Below are 15,653 nucleotides of genomic sequence, written 5' to 3' on the forward strand. Positions count from 1 at the left end.
CTACCACATAGGTTCCAGGAATTGAGCTCAGATCATCGGGCTTGCAGCAAGCGCCTTTGCCCATTGAGCCATCTTACCAACCCCTAGAAGAATCTAAATTTTACTACGGAGACAGGGCCTTTACTCATTGTGGCATGACAAAAATTGTTTCTTTTTTTAAAAGAAGGAACCACAGGACTGATAATTGTGTAATAGAGAGCCATACCTCAAGGGCCCAACCTCAAAGGCAAACGCAGAAGTGGCAGGAAGAGTTGGGCTAGGGACGTGTGAGCTCCTCTAGAATCCACTCCCCTTGCTCCCTACTAAAGCCACCAGGTGGGAGCCACTAAGTAAGAGCCTCACCCAGAGCATGAGGAGGAAGACTCCCAACCCCTTTCACGGTCTGCTTGGTGTCCAGCCTCCAGTGGTGAGCTGTCTCATCTGCAGGCTGCGTCAGAAACCGGTTTTCTGACCACATCATGATGTCTGCTTTGCACTGGCCACAAAAAATATCACAAGCTTCATCCACAGGAAGGGGACTCAGAAGATTCTGGAATGGGGTTAGCCTACAGCGCTTCCCTGGAAGCACCTACCTGACTTATTCTGAATCAGGGTTATAGGTTATGCTTGCAAAGAGTGCGTACTTTTTTTATTTAATTATTTTGAAGATCTTTCTGGTAGTATTTCCACACAAACAGGCAAAAAAAAAAAAACCACAACAACAAAAAAACCCTCCAAAAACCAAAAAAAACATCACTTACTGTAGTAGAAATTCACGCCAGAGGATCAGAGGCAAAAAGTCACAGTCAAATTAGTAAGCATCAGCTCAGGAAAGAAAGAGACAGGCCCCAGAGAGCAAAAAGCCAGCAGAGGCTGCTACATGCAGCCAGGATGCTCTTCACAGGACCATCAGCTGGGCCGACATCACAAGTTCCAGAACGAAAGCGTCAGGAACCATGGAATACACACAGACTGCTAGGACCATTGAGGAGGAGACACTAACTGGGAAATTGCAGGGGACCACAGTGCTAAATGGTGCTGATGTTCAGAAGCCAGTGGCACACGGCAGCCTCTGTGGTGTGTCCCTGGGAGTCAGTGCTCACCCTGGGGATGCCACTACAGGCATTTTCTGGAAGGATATCTAAGGCTAGCAGTGGTCACCTTTTAAGGAGAGAGATACAGAGTTGAGAGCAGAGGAAGATACAGGTCTTATTCCAGAACTCTCTGTATCATTTAGATTTTATTACCACGATCTTATGTCTCTTTTGTGTTTTAGGAGAAGTTCTTTCTTTAACAAAAATATCATTTGGAATCAAATAAGAATGAGTAAAGAGAAAAAGGAAGGCAGAGGCTTGAAAAATACAGACTTCAGTCAGAAAGCAGCCAGATCCGTGCCTTCGCCCCCTCTCTTGTGCCACCAGGCTGCTGTGTGATGTTTCCACATTCTTCAGTGTGCAAACCCAGTGACCATCCAGGGCCAAGCTGCCCTGGGTCTGGTGGGCTGCATCCTGCTCAATGGCACTGGGTGCTTAAGGTCAGAGTCCCGGGTCTACGTGTGAGTCTTGGGAGGTCTCAATCCCAGCTCACAGAGTTAGCAGGGCAGCAGGAAGCCAGCGCAGGCTGAGCAGCTGCTGCTGAGCTGGGACAGCCATAGCTCTTCAGAGCGCCTCGCTGTGTGGGCTTGTTCTGATGCTAGACAGGATACACTTTAATTGCATACCTTATTCACAAGATGGGACCCTCAGCTGCCAGCCAGGATGGCCTGGGGCTCCAGTGAGTGAGAAATGCCAAGGCTGTAGGAGTTAGGGGACAGTCCTAAGGTGGAGGAAGGCAAGCTACGGGGTAACACAGTCCTGCTGGTGAATATGACTGAGGGGCTACTGCAAACTGGAGAGCTTTACATCTGGTCTGACAGTAACTGCTCTATGGAGAACCTCGGACCCAGTGGGAATGAACACCAGAGCCCTGCGGCACAAGTTTACCATACACATACACACACACACACACCCTGCAACAGAGCCTCTTCACAAGGTTTTAATGTGAACACTTTTCAAAATGGAAAACAGAAAAAAATTAAAAATAACACAGAAGAAAAAAACCTTGACAGTCTTTGCTGCAGCCCTTGCTACTAAAGTATAAAACTGTGTTTACGTGGGGGAGTTTTGTTCAATAGAAAGTGCAGATTCAGATTCAATGACAAGCCTGGGAAATACCTTTGTAAAAAAAAAAAAACACAAAGAGAGAGAAAGGATAAGAAAATACCCAAAGTATCTGAACATACAGAACCTGCTCTCGCTGTCTACAGAGGTATGTCTTAATTTTACCTTCATGCATTTTACTATACTGTTAAAATCCCCTGTGGGACCGTAAAGTATAACTGGCTTTCTTTTCATTCCCCTTCCTCAGAAATTCAACCTGTCTGGAGGGCTTGGCAGCATCTCCGGCAGGGGGTTCCCCCAGGAACCCTGTGTTTCAGGGGCTCCTTCCCTATGAATTGAGGCCCCGCCGCCCACCTTGAAAGCCATCCGTTTCCTTAGAACCATCATATGGCTGATTTTCTTTCTTTTTTAATTATAACTTCCCTCTTCAGATAGTCTTCAGTCCTTAATCTAGAAAACTTCAATCTGGGAGTTTCCCCTTCAGTGTGCTTAAAGCCATCCCACAGTGAGAAGTTACTTACAAACAATAAAAGCTAACACTCCAGTAAACGGTTCCCCCACCCACCCAAATCTTGGCAGGCGGCTTTTAAAAAGCCATGCGCTCTTCCCAGTCTCCAGCTCGGCTGCCTTACATGGCGGGATCCCTTTACCACGTGCCATAAATCAAGCTTTGAACTCAATGTGCTTTTCATATATTTCCATAGTACATGTGGGAGATTAAGGGAGGAAGTGGGTTTTCTCCCCATTTCTTTTTAAAGGGCCACCAAGAAATAGCTGCCATATCTTTACTGTGGATTAAGCTGAACATTCAGAGGGGACCTCACAGACGACAGAGTAGGCAGAAGCAAAGACGAGGTGGTGAGGAATGTGTCATGCTTGTCTTTATTCCTGAGGACTGACACACAGCCTTGGACCACAGCCTACTGGAGACACCCTCCGACTCCCAGGCAGATGCGGAGCCTTCCACATCAGAACAGAAGCCCAGGGAGCACATAATTCTATTATAAGTCTAGCTCCACACATCTCTACCTATAGCCAAGCAGAAGGTCTGCATGACACCAAGCTTCAGGGGATCTCTAGGGGTGGATTTCGCCCCCCCCCCCCCCGCCTTCCATAACAAAAGTTAGGTAATTACTCAGACTTCTCCTTAAACAGTCCCTACCACACGTGGATGCTTGAATGGCCTGCTACAACAACAAAACACTTAGCCCAGAAATTCTATTACACTTGGGCCTCATCAGAGAAAGGCCAGGCTCAATGGGGGAAAAGAAAGGCGGAAGATTCCTATGAATAAGTGGACTCCACTTGGGGCATCTACAACTATTCAGTTACCCAGATGTTTTCGAGAACCAGTACACGGCAGCACTGGGTTGATACATCACAAAGGGGATTCCAGGTCATGGTGTTGAGCTGCTCAGCAGTGAGCAAGTCAGAACTTACTTTCACTGAGTTTGGGATACTCCAAGACCATGAAAACGTCGCCCCGAGAGCAGCTCTGGAATCAAGGGTTCCTCCTTCCCAGCCCTAATGACCAAATGCCTCAAAGGCATTATGAAATTGTTCTCTGGTTTTCTCAGCTGCCCATGTCAGTGGCTGAGGCTGGGGACAGACACCACAGTCCCTTGTGTGACTGGGTAGGCTATGGATTCATCTGGACACGGCCAGCCAACAGCTGATTCTCCATCTTGCCCTATGCAAGCTTCCGGCTTCAGAGGAAGAGCTGACACACCCTGGGAAACCTCAACAAACACGGCACCCACCGCCTTTTAAGCAAGGCTTCCTCTGTCCATCTCTGCTGACAAGGGACTTGTGGAAATAACAAGGCAAATCCCTCCCCTTGGACTCAGGGCTACACAAAAACTATTTCTCATTGGCCACCGATGGTCCACTTGGCTCACAAGGTGCTTCTCTGGGTTGGCTACTGCCATTTAACACCCTAAGTACCAAGAAGTAAGAGGCAAGTGAGCGGATGCCTACAAAGTGTTCAGTCCCAGCCTTGGAAGGGAGGGATGAATCCCTATTATAGGGAGATCCCACAGGCTTCCTACCTGCTTATAAAGTTACTTTTCTTTCTCCAAGAATCAAAGTATACAAAAAGTCTCCCCAAATCAACGTTTACTTTTAAAAAGGCTATAAAGAATTTGATATTGAAACAAACAAACAAACAAAAAAAACTCTACATTTTTGCCTCAGAAAAAATAACATAAAGTGAAATATCTGTTTTAAACAAGGGCTGGGCAGGGAAGTAAACATCAAGAAGGAGAAAGAAGGGCTGAGAAGGAGATGGTTCAAAGGGTAAATGGCCTTCCTTGACCTGCGAGCAATCTCTAGGACCTACATTAAAGAAGAAGAAGAAGAAAGCAGGCCCTGGGGCTCACAGGCCAGACAGCCTAGATGACTTGGCTAGTTCCAGGCCAATGAGTGAGAAACTCTGCATCGAAAAAAACCAAAAGGGGTAGGGAGTGGACCACATCTGATGAATGACACCTAAGGTTATCATTTTGCCGCAGCACACATCTGCACATACCTACACATCTGCACATACCTACACATCTGCACATACCTACACATCTGCACATACCTACACATCTGCACATACCTACACATCTGCACGCACAAATGCAGCATGAGTAAACACAGCAACAAAGACAAGGGTGAACCGCGTGGAGAGAGCCTGTGAGTCTCCATGCTGTGAAGGTCAAGAATCAAGGCCAGGAGGATCAAAGGTGGACTGGAAGCTGTATCATACGGGAGCTCAGGCTAACACAGAACGAAGCCCAGCCTCTGAATGCCTGGGAGCAGCCGTCCTCCAGACATCTGATTACAGGCTCATCTGTCGCCAGGTAAAAGGCATGCTTGGCATCCCTGTGGTATGCACTCTGTCATTAACCTATCTCCAGGCCTTTGTGGGACTTTTCCCTCCAGCCACAGCCCAATACTCTCTTTATCCAGACACAAGATAAACATCTCCTCCTCCCCGAAGGAGGCTGTGCTTTGGGAAGAGCAGTAGCACACTCTAGAAAATGCTGGGGTCCATCAATCCCTCTTTCACCCATTTATCTCCCAGAGACTTATTTATCCAGAGGGCCTGGTACCCACACACTTTTCTTATACAACGTGACCCTGCTGAAATATTTCAAAAGGACCTTGAGTTAATGGCAAATGGGCAGGCTTTATCTGCCATAAAACTGTTTGATTTATTATTAGTAGTATTACTATTAATATTAGTATTAGTAAGTAGTATTAGTATTATTGGTGATGATGGGGTTGGGCAGGCTAGGCAAACACTCCTATACTCAGCCACAACCCCATCCCAAGAATCCTGGCGTAGGCCCATGCACTAAATTGGGTGCCTGGTTTAAGCTGTGCATTTAGTAAATGACAATGAATGCAAGAGGAGGGAAATGAGAAGAAACCCAAAGTTTCCCTTTGGTTGCACAGGGAATATTAGAAGAATGGAGGGCTCAGGGGGAAATGGATAATGAGGACAGTCATTGGGCCAAAGAGAGGAAAACATGATGAGCACGTGTGTCCAGGGGACCTCGGGGGCAGCTGCCTTCTTTACAGGAAGCGGCAGGAAGAACATGGCAGCCCATGTGAAACTTCTTCTTTAAAAGATGCTGGAGCCAACAAGATGGCTTCTCAGGTAACAAACAGTGCTCAGTACCAAGAGCCCTACCTGCTTGATTCCTTGGAAACACTTGGTGGAGGAAGGCCCTGGCTCCCATGGAAGTTGTCCTCTGGTCACGATAGACACGCTATGGCATGTGCATGCCCACATGCAAACACACACACACACGCACACACACGTACTGCATAAACAAACAAAAAAAAGTAAGAAGAGTTTTCTTTAAAAATGATGAGGGCTAGAGAGATAGCCCAGTGATTAAGAGCACTTGCTGCTCTTGCAGAGGCCCCAAGTTCTAGTCCCAGCACCCACATCAGACAGTTCGAAACTACCTGTAACTCTAGCTACAAGAAATCCAGTGCCTTCTCCAGGCAACCCAAGAGTTCCTGCACACATATAAACATACATACACATAAATAAAGATGCATTTTTTAAAACGATGAATTAATTATGGGCCAATGGCCTCGCTATACCATTACAGATTTTACTTGCTCCTCCTATTATAAAAAAAAAATAATGGAGATGGGGACATCACTCCCTTTATTTAAACCCCCTGTGCCATAGTTCCAATGTGGAAGATGTCATGGAAGATGGACGATCAGGGTAAGAGATGAGGAGAGGCTATGAAGGGGTGGCTATTCAGCCTAAAGCCTTAAAGTACCTGGTCAGGTAAGAATTATCTTACGATCGAACTCTCCCAGCAACTCACAGGGCAAGGAACTGACTTCAGCCCCATCTTGCTTCTCTGATCCCACAAATGACAGTGGTGTCATTCAAAGTCACAATAGCTTTCTCAACGGCCAGAAGGAACCCACAGGACCTCTTTGATCCGCACACTTAACACAGTTGGTCACTGGCTGCATCTACCATGCGCTTCTACTTCAAGCCTCTGCAAGAAATACCTGTTGGGAATGAGGTCTCAAAGCTGACAAGGACCTGCTCAGCCTGTAGTGTGAAGCAGGGCTGAGAACAGCCAGGCCTGTGTCAAAGTCACCACTGGCCAGCTGGTCCCCAGTTCCTTCTAGAACCTTGTCCACAGAAAGGACCTTGCTAGCTGAAGGCCCAGGAACGGTAGAATTAGGTCAAACCCAGAGATTCTTAAAGTGTCGCCTGAGGAAGTGTTTAAAATGAAGGCTTCTAGATCCACTCAAGATCTACTGAATAAGAATCTCAGAGACTAACGAATCTTAGTCTTAATGCAGTCTTAACAAACATCTCCGGGTTCTACTAACATACACAGTGGAGCACAGCCAGTATGGGCCATTTCAATTTCTACCTGAAAAATAATGACAATCTTATCGGAATCAGTTCTAAATCCTTTCTGAAATATTTGCATCTACACACCCTGGCTCTGAGCCTCCACGAACAAGCAGAGGAGAAGTCAAACATTTCCTTTCCTATCCACTTTTGAAGGGCTTTGTTTCCTGACACAGTCAAGGTTCCCTCTAGCCTCACTTTCCCCACAGCTAGCCATCAAAGACCAAGCTCAGGGTTAAAGGTAACCTTCTCCCTGTTCCATACAACAATCATGTTATCTGGGGGCTGGGGAGATGGCTCAGTAGTTAATGAGGGCTTGCTGCTCTTCTAGAGGACCGGAGTTCAGCTCCCACGACTCATGTCAGGAAGCCGTCAGCCGCCTGCAACTCCAGCACTGGAGGATCTGACGCCTTCTTCTGGCCTTCACAGGCACCTGAACACACGTGTTTATAACACACACACGCACGCACGCACACATGCACGCACGCACACACGCTCGCACGCATAAAATCTTATCACTGAATCCCTAGCCACACCTATAACCTATAGGCAATAATATAAGCATACACTGTTATTTTAAAAACCAGACAGATTCAGCCCTAACCCAGTTTAGAAGAAATCGCAGTCCACTCTCATGTAAGCAGTAGTTCAGTTGAACCTTCTGACTGTATGTTTCTGATCTCTACTTGAAACAATAAAGCAAAGAAAACTAAAGTCTCTTTCTTGCCAAGGCGAAAGCGCCATGTGAATATCCAAGCCCGGCTCCCAAAGAGGCAACGTATCCCAGACATTGCTGATCTTCCTACAGACTCCTGTCCTTGAATCTTACCACCAACCCCAGGACGGGGCCTCCCGAGAAACTGCCCCTCCCTCGGAGCAACTCTGACTAGCACACTGCTGTGCTTTCTTCCTTTAAAATTAGACCCCGCCCACTCATCCCAGAGCAACACAGTGACCTGAGGTTCGCAGACATTAGAGGGGGGAATCAAGATGGAGGAAAAGATCCAGGAGCTGGCTGGGTGGTAACGGGGAGTAAGTTTCTTCAAACTCTTTATCTACTTTCTGTTACCTGTCTCCGCAGGGGGATGCGCTTGGTCAGTTTGTGCACAGCCGGCTGGCTGCTGAAGTCTGGCTTCTTGGTCGTGGTCTTCATTCGGCACAAGATGACTGTCACCACCATGCAGGCAATTAAGAAGACCCCTATGCAGTAAATAGCTATTTCCAGGTAATCTGGTGAAGCTGTGATCTCCTTTTCTCTCACCGGCGCTAGATTGCAGATCACAGAATAGGAACAAATGAGTAGGCCACAGAGTTAGGATGCCGGAGGGATGCATCATAGTGTAGCTAACAGAATCACTCCAAAGGCCCCCGTCAATAAGTCAATGCAGAGGGATATTCAGGGGCACAATAGCCGTGTGCCTCCAGCCTGGGTCTCTCCAAATGCTAACAGTCAAGGGCTCCTCAGTTAATCACCACAACCCAGATAGCCACCTTCTCTGTGATCAGTGATCAGCATAGCTGATACCAAACTGTAATAGGAGGTTACAAGGCCACATTTCATGAGGCCCCTGGACAGAGCAGGACACCCAGTTCCCCACCATAGGAATCTCTGGCGATGTCGCCACTAAACATAAACCAAACTGAGAATTGTTCAAAAGAAGCATGTCCACTTTGTTTCTAAAGAGATGGGGACGATGCTTTGTTGTTCCTACGGGGGCACTTCAAGGGAAGGCTCAACGGGGCCCCAGAGGACCACAGCTCCACATGGACTTTACAGCCATCTAATAGGCTAGCCCAAAACATTTTGGTGAGTCCCTTCACACTGTCCAGAATATTATCCAATTAAACAATCAGATGCATCAACCATGAGACAGTCACATATATAATACATAATATATAATACCTAATAACCACTAAAATGTTTGTATATCAGGTTACATTAACTTGTTACTGAACCTTTTAAAAAAACATAGCACCGCATATGGGTAGAGATGTGACTGACTTAGCACATTCTTTGGTCAGCTCTATCAGCCCCTCCTTGGTCCTCAGATGATCCATCTACAAGCAGTGTATTCCCAAACAGTATATCCTCAAGCTGCACTTCCTCAAGGGAACGGTGCTATCAGGCAAATTGGTTAAGAAGTGCCAGTTGGGCACTTACAGAGCACAGCATTGCAAGTATAAGCAAGCTCAACAGGAGAGGCATCTCTGTTTCAAGAATACATACTCACAGAGCAGATTCATAACCAAAGGGAAGACGGGTGCAATGCTTATTATTTTAGAGCTTATATATTTTAATCAGAAAAACTACTTTCTGCAAAGACAGTCAATACTCTCAGCAGCACAGCACAAAACGAAACGATCGATTTACTTTTTTTTTTTTTTACAAGCCATAAAACAAGCATGCAGTACGCATGGTCCTCTAGAAACAAGGCATTAATAACTGGAGTAGACAAGCGTCATGAGCCGCGATATACGGTCTATGCAGTTTTCCAAAGGAAACGCGAGGCAAAGCGTGAGTGAGGGCAGGCACTTGTCAAGAAAGTAGGACTAGAACAGAGGCACTGGTTAGAGACTTGGACAGCAAGGGGCTTTGTTGATGTTGATTTCTCTAGAAGGCAGAAATAACATCAAGCCCGAGACGGCCTATGCATGCGCTGCAGTCAAAGCAAACTGAAAGTCCACCCTAGCGAGGCATGCAGCAAGCCACCGGATTCCCAAGGTAACACACTGCTTCTGCACACCTGCATCCTGAGGTGCTTCCCAGGCACCCTGATCTACATCTAGCTGTACTCAAATGAAATGTAAGCAAGGTGGACCGAGAGGCATCAAACCACATAGGGGATTTTTTAGCAAAGTGAGATTTGCAATGGGAAAAAAAAATGACTTATGAATTTCACAAGTAATTTTGACTTCCCTCTTAGGAGTAGCTCATTGAATCATCAGCTTAAGGATTCACTAAAATTATGAGATCCCTTTGGGTTTTAAAGGTGAAATTTGACTCGACATACGAGTATGGGATCTCCTTGTACATGAATATCTAAGGCGGTTTCTTATCCCTGGGGGTCACTTTGAATATTTATTTTCTCTGCATCTTTATGCAATAGATAAAAGGGGCTATTTCTAAGAACAGAAGCTGTGTTAATTTTATAGCAATCAACCAAGAAAAGAGAAAAACCCACGGAGAGAAAGAGCAGTATGTACCTGGCAGAACTGTCAACCATGCAGAGTGAAAGGATATCCCAATAGAATTACCCGCCAAGCACGTATATTCCCCAGCATCCTCAAAAGTTACATTCCGAATATAGAGAACCTCAATCTCTTTGTCCGTGGTGTTAACACCGGCAGCCTAGAAAACAAAGGAAGCGAGAAAAAGGCTAGACATAGGAATGATTGTGGAGGGGGCCTTGGAACCAAGAGGCCTCGTACCAGCAGCTCCAGGGGGTACCGGCCATCAGGAGATTCCGACTGCAGCCCATCCACAAAGCCCACAACCGAGAGACACCGGCCAGCTCACCTCTGCAGGCCCGTCACCACACCGGCGTCACCACCTAGACATGCATGCAATTGAACACATGGAAAAATGAGCCCACAGAGTTCTCTGACTGTTTTCACTTGGGTTTGGGGGGTGGTTTTTCCAAAAAGTTTGTGGCCCAGAGGGGCTATGGGTTCTGGTCTTGTTGGATGCAAACTCCCACTGTGAGGAAAGAGAAGGTTCTCAGGTGTGATGGAACAAAAAACATGGGCGATAAGCTGTGAGGTAGTCAGCTCACACATTCCTTGGGCTCCATGGGAACCAAGGTGGGAGGTTATCTTAGCAGAGTTTGGTTGATTTCTCTCAGGCTGTTATCATCTTGTCTTACAGAAAAACTGGAATTTCTTTTGTTTCCTTTTTTAATATGAATGTCTGAATGTGGCTACTTCAGTATCGCCCAGTCACACATTCACGAGACGATCACCAGCCTCCAGTGTTGGATAGGACCGGGTATGGAATCAACACAAACAAACAAAAGTTTGGTTGGGCGAATCCTATCATGCGAGCATTTCTCTACACGACCAGTGTAAAGAGCAATGTGAGTCCTGCCTAATAGACAGATACTGCAGACTCAATGCATGCAAACTCGAGGTTCACATGGTACTCAGACAGTGATCAGGGAAGGATGCAGTCCAAACACGACAGACCAGAAAGGAGGGCTTGAAAACCGGGTGGGGGTGGACGATAATCTTCAAGCACTTTGAACATTGTGGGCATTTTTCCATGGCTGCTGGCGTGGTGCCAGCTGCACCACCAAAGAAAGATCATTATAAATATACCAAGGCCACAAGAGTTATTCTAGAAGCTGCCTGCTGCCTCCCAAAGCACCGAGTCTTTTCAACTTCTATATCCAGTTTTCTTTAAAAAACAAAAACAAAAAAACAAAAGCAAAACACAAACACAAAAACGTTGTTACCTTGCTGTTTGGGCAGGACAGTGAGCCAGGCAGACTGGTTGGCCTGCCCTATATAATTGGAGACCTTACATATATATTCCCCAGCATCCATCTCCGTAACATTGAACAGAGCCAGCACTTCTGCATTGGAGCTATTTATCCCCGAGTGCTAGAACAGACATAGGAAAACAACATAATGGCCAACCGGGAAGGACTCGGTGCTGCCTATGGTCCCACCACCAACACACCACAAGAAAACAATCTCCATTAATTACTTCTAAAGGGCTGTGGGTGAGGGAGGAACAAAATGAGTCGAGTTGGTGAACAGCAGTGATCTGATAGTGTAGGGGGAAAAGGGCGAACAGTCGGTGGGATGGGTGTTGCTCTCCCGGCTGGCCGGCTGTCTCCAGCACTCTGGATCCTGGGTACGGCTGGCTAGAGAGAAGACTTATTGGTTGTGAGTTCTTCATTTGCCCCCTGTCGCTCCTACGGTTGTACAGGAAGACTGTTCTTGGTGAGTACACCCCCTGTGAGCATGGCAGACAGGCAGGCATGGCTTAGAATTGACAACGCAGACCTAGCTCACCATGCTGGAGGGGAAGCTAAGACCTGGAAACTAAAGAGTCTGAAGCCACAAAAATGGGAACTTGAGGAAGGGGAAAAAATTGTCTTTTAAGGATAAGTACAGAGAGAAGGGAGTTCTCCTCATTCATTATTTTACAGGTGCAGAAAGAAGACCACACGAAAATCACAAAGAGGTGAGAGAGAATGTTTTGAAAAAGAAAATCGTTGTTCCTAAAAGGTGGCTACTAAAATTTAATTGTAACAAATATGACATCAAACATCATAAAATGTAAAACAACATCAGAATAACATTGGCACAGTGTCTAGAGCTTGTCAGTTGTTCCCTCTATTCTGCCCCATTTACTCTGCACACTACCTTGCAAGCTGCACCTCCGATCCCGGTTTTGAAGATATACCATCTGGCTAACCCTCACTAGCATCTCCTGTAAGACTTCAGGGCTGACCAAAACAGCTGAATCCACCAATTGCATAGGAGCAATTCCCCTACTCCACAGCCCCCTTCAGAACTATTACTAGCAGGCCTGGTGGCTACTAGTTGCTTAACACACTCTACTGACTAGCCCATAAAGAGACCAATCTCTGAAATTCAACAGGAAGTCAAAGAATCTGGCGGAAACCCCAAGGGAGCCCTCACTGTAGGCCCCTTGGGATCTAGAAAGTCCTCACCTTCAGGACCTTGAGGTAGGGCAGTCCATCGGGCCCGTATTTACTGCCGTTCTTTTCAACATGCTTGATCCACTGGATGTGGGGCTGGGCATCACTGTAAACTTTGCAGACAAACTCCACGTCCCCTCCGACCACTGCAGATGCATTTGCAGGCAGTCCAGCTTGGAGGATGGGCCGGTGTGGTGATCGCTCTGACGAAGAGAGGGAGAGAGGCGATGGGAGGGGGAGAGAAAGCAATAAATGAGTTGTGTTGTCCAGGAGGCTGTCGGGGGAACTCAAGCCAAAAAGGCCTCCCGTCTGCTGGCTGACTCTTTTGGAATAACACGGGGGGCCCCATGGACAACACAAATGACTTCAAAGCGGATCGCTGGAGCACACCCCTTGTAAAGGGTACTTATTTACAGAATTCAGCATGCACTACACCGCGAGTTACGGGCTACCTAGTGAATGAGGGGAAGTTCTTTACTTCAGCCATCTGGGAGTCAGATGGAGCTGGTGGAAGGTCCTTACTCACCTATTTGGCTTGAGATGATACCCAGTGATTCACTATGGATGTAATTTAGACAGCATGGGCATGTGACATGGCTAACTTGTCAGGTCACGCTGACCATCAAGAGAGGTTCTTCTATGCATGGTCTCTCCCAGTTCATTGCTAAGAGGGTCTGGGAAGTCTTATCTTCCCCACTTTAAAAAGTAAATTGCAAACTAATGCCCCAAGTGAGGTTGAAACCATACTAACTGGATCCCTCTCTTTTTATCATGACACAGATGCCATTCCGTGGCCTTTTCTTTAGTTGTTCGTTTATTTGACAAGTACCAAGTGTCACTAAGTGCCAGGCACCCGATGTATATACGCAGATATTCCTTAGCTTTCTCAGGTGTGGCACTAAAGAAACACAGGGACAGACCCATTTTCAGGCTGAGTTTCACAGTATCAGAGGAACCCCACGGGAAGATGCTTGGCCATTCTTTTCTAGCCTCAGAGAAGATTCTCAACAAAGCACACTCCTCCTCGTCTTACACCAGAGGGTTCCTCTCCAGATGAGAGGTGTTCTCAGCAGCTATCCAGAGAGGGATCGGGTCAGGTGTGCTGGCAACTATATGAGATGCCTCAAGAAACTAAGTAATAGCCAACTAAAACTGGACTAAGAACTTTCTCCAAAGACATGCAAATGGCTAACAAGCAGTTGGAATGATGCTTAGCATTTGTAATCATTGGGAAAATGCAAATCAAAACTATCATTTAAAGCGTAATATGACCAGAACTATTGAGGGCCTGGAGGGTAAGGCCCTGTACCACTTTCAGTACTGGGGTAAGTATCGGAAGTCTGAAGTAAAAGCCAAAGCAAGTCATCTGATCCAGCAACCCTCACTTCAGTGAAGATCAGAGAGAAACACATGTATCACAGAACTAATCACAACCACCAAGATTTTAATTTGATCAACAGAAGAATGGGTAAAATAAAAACTCTGGTCTCTATAGGCAATGGAAAAACGGCTTTGAAAAGAAGGGAATCGTGCAATTTGATGCCCATGGACAGCAGGAGTGGACCTGGAGGACACTATGCTAGACAAAACTCATCCGTCATTGGACAGATACTGTTTGACCCCACTTCTAGGAGGGCCGTAAAACTCTCAAATCCATATACCAAAGGAATGGAATAGTGGTGGCCAGGGATGGAGAAGAGAGGAAAAGCAGAGGCTAATCACAGACATTCGAGAGATCTGGTCTACCCATGACTGAAGATAAGGCTAAAGCTACATTAGGAGTCCACCACACATAACTGCTCTTCCAACAGCAAAACAAATGACTGAATGAACAAATGGATGAATAATCGAGTGAACAAGAAAGAATTCACAGACTGGGCTGCTGTTTGATCTCAAATACAAAAGCACCGTCATTACGAATTTACTGGAACCTTCCCCACAGCAGCGCTATCAATGGCTGCACGCCATCCAGTTACCAATCCCTTCACAAGCGCAGGCTGATATACTCCAACACTTCTCCTTTCCTCGTTCTCCAACCATGAGTTCCACTGTGCCAGCTTAACAAAGACAGTTCAGACAGAGCTGGGCATGGTGGCACACACCTGTCACCTCGGCACTTGGGAGGCAGAGGCAGGTGGATCTCTGTGAGTTCGAGGCCAGCCTGGTCTACAGAGTGAGTTCCAGCCAAAGCTACAATGGTAAGACCTTGCCTCATAACAACAACAAAAAAATAGTTAAGAGAAACAAGGAGAACGCCAGCTCAACAATGGTCCCATGTTTGAGGTTCCCTGTGCACTGGGCTGGACGCAGCAAACTAGAATGATAGATCTCCAAGTCTTTTTGTATCGGGGGCCTTCCTGATGAAAATATCATTCTGTGGAATTTGCTGAACCGGAGCCAGACTATTTACAAACTGACTCCACTCCATAAGCCCGTTGCTGGCCCTTAAGGAGCTTTGTAAAAAGAAAGAAAAGGTTTGAGCACATTTCATTCTGGAATCTTCCATCACTTCATAGACACCTACATTTCCATACAATAAAGATAAGGATGTCAGAGCCCCCCACAAAGAGTCATTCGTCTGCTCCTTTATCACCCACGTAGGTTGAGCAAAGAACAGAGAAGCTAGACTGTTCGTTTTTGTAATCAGGAAAAAAAAAGTCTCAAAGCTTCATTTCTTCACACATCACAGGAAACTCTCCACTCTTTGGGATGGTGTACTGCTTCTAGGGTGGACCAGAGGGACTTGTGTGCCACAGGGAATGAATGGAGTCTGCTTTAATCCCAGCTGGGCCCATTAATGCGGGAAGTCCCCTCATGCATGTCTCCTCTGTCTTCACCAAGCCTGTGTCTCAGGAGTTCTACCAGCAGGATGGAAGCCCTCGGCTGGGCTGGTTGCTGCTCATTTCTACCCGTCAAATATCAAGGTCAGTTCCTTCCCATAAAAGAAGGAATTGGAGGGCT

At 46.5% G+C, this 15,653-nt stretch overlaps 1 protein-coding gene across 13 annotated transcripts in view; it reads right to left on the minus strand.

The window, feature by feature from the left end:
- Positions 1-15,653, minus strand: part of Fgfr2 (fibroblast growth factor receptor 2) — a 105,613-nt gene that overhangs the window by 25,988 nt on the left and 63,972 nt on the right. For 4 of the 13 annotated variants that reach the window (XM_075972464.1, XM_075972474.1, XM_075972469.1 and 1 more), the window contains 3 exons: positions 12,705-12,895; positions 11,475-11,622; positions 8,086-8,289 (listed from right to left, as the gene is read on the minus strand). In XM_075972464.1, the coding sequence (XP_075828579.1) occupies positions 8,086-8,289; positions 11,475-11,622; positions 12,705-12,895 (543 nt within the window). Of the gene's footprint in view, positions 1-8,085; positions 8,290-10,227; positions 10,373-11,474; positions 11,623-12,704; positions 12,896-15,653 lie in introns of all 13 variants that reach the window. The other 9 variants (XM_075972473.1, XM_075972467.1, XM_075972476.1 and 6 more) reach the window with 3 other exon arrangements.

This window comes from Microtus pennsylvanicus, chromosome 5, assembly GCF_037038515.1.
Source record: "Microtus pennsylvanicus isolate mMicPen1 chromosome 5, mMicPen1.hap1, whole genome shotgun sequence".
In the NCBI taxonomy this organism is placed as follows: domain Eukaryota; kingdom Metazoa; phylum Chordata; class Mammalia; order Rodentia; family Cricetidae; genus Microtus; species Microtus pennsylvanicus.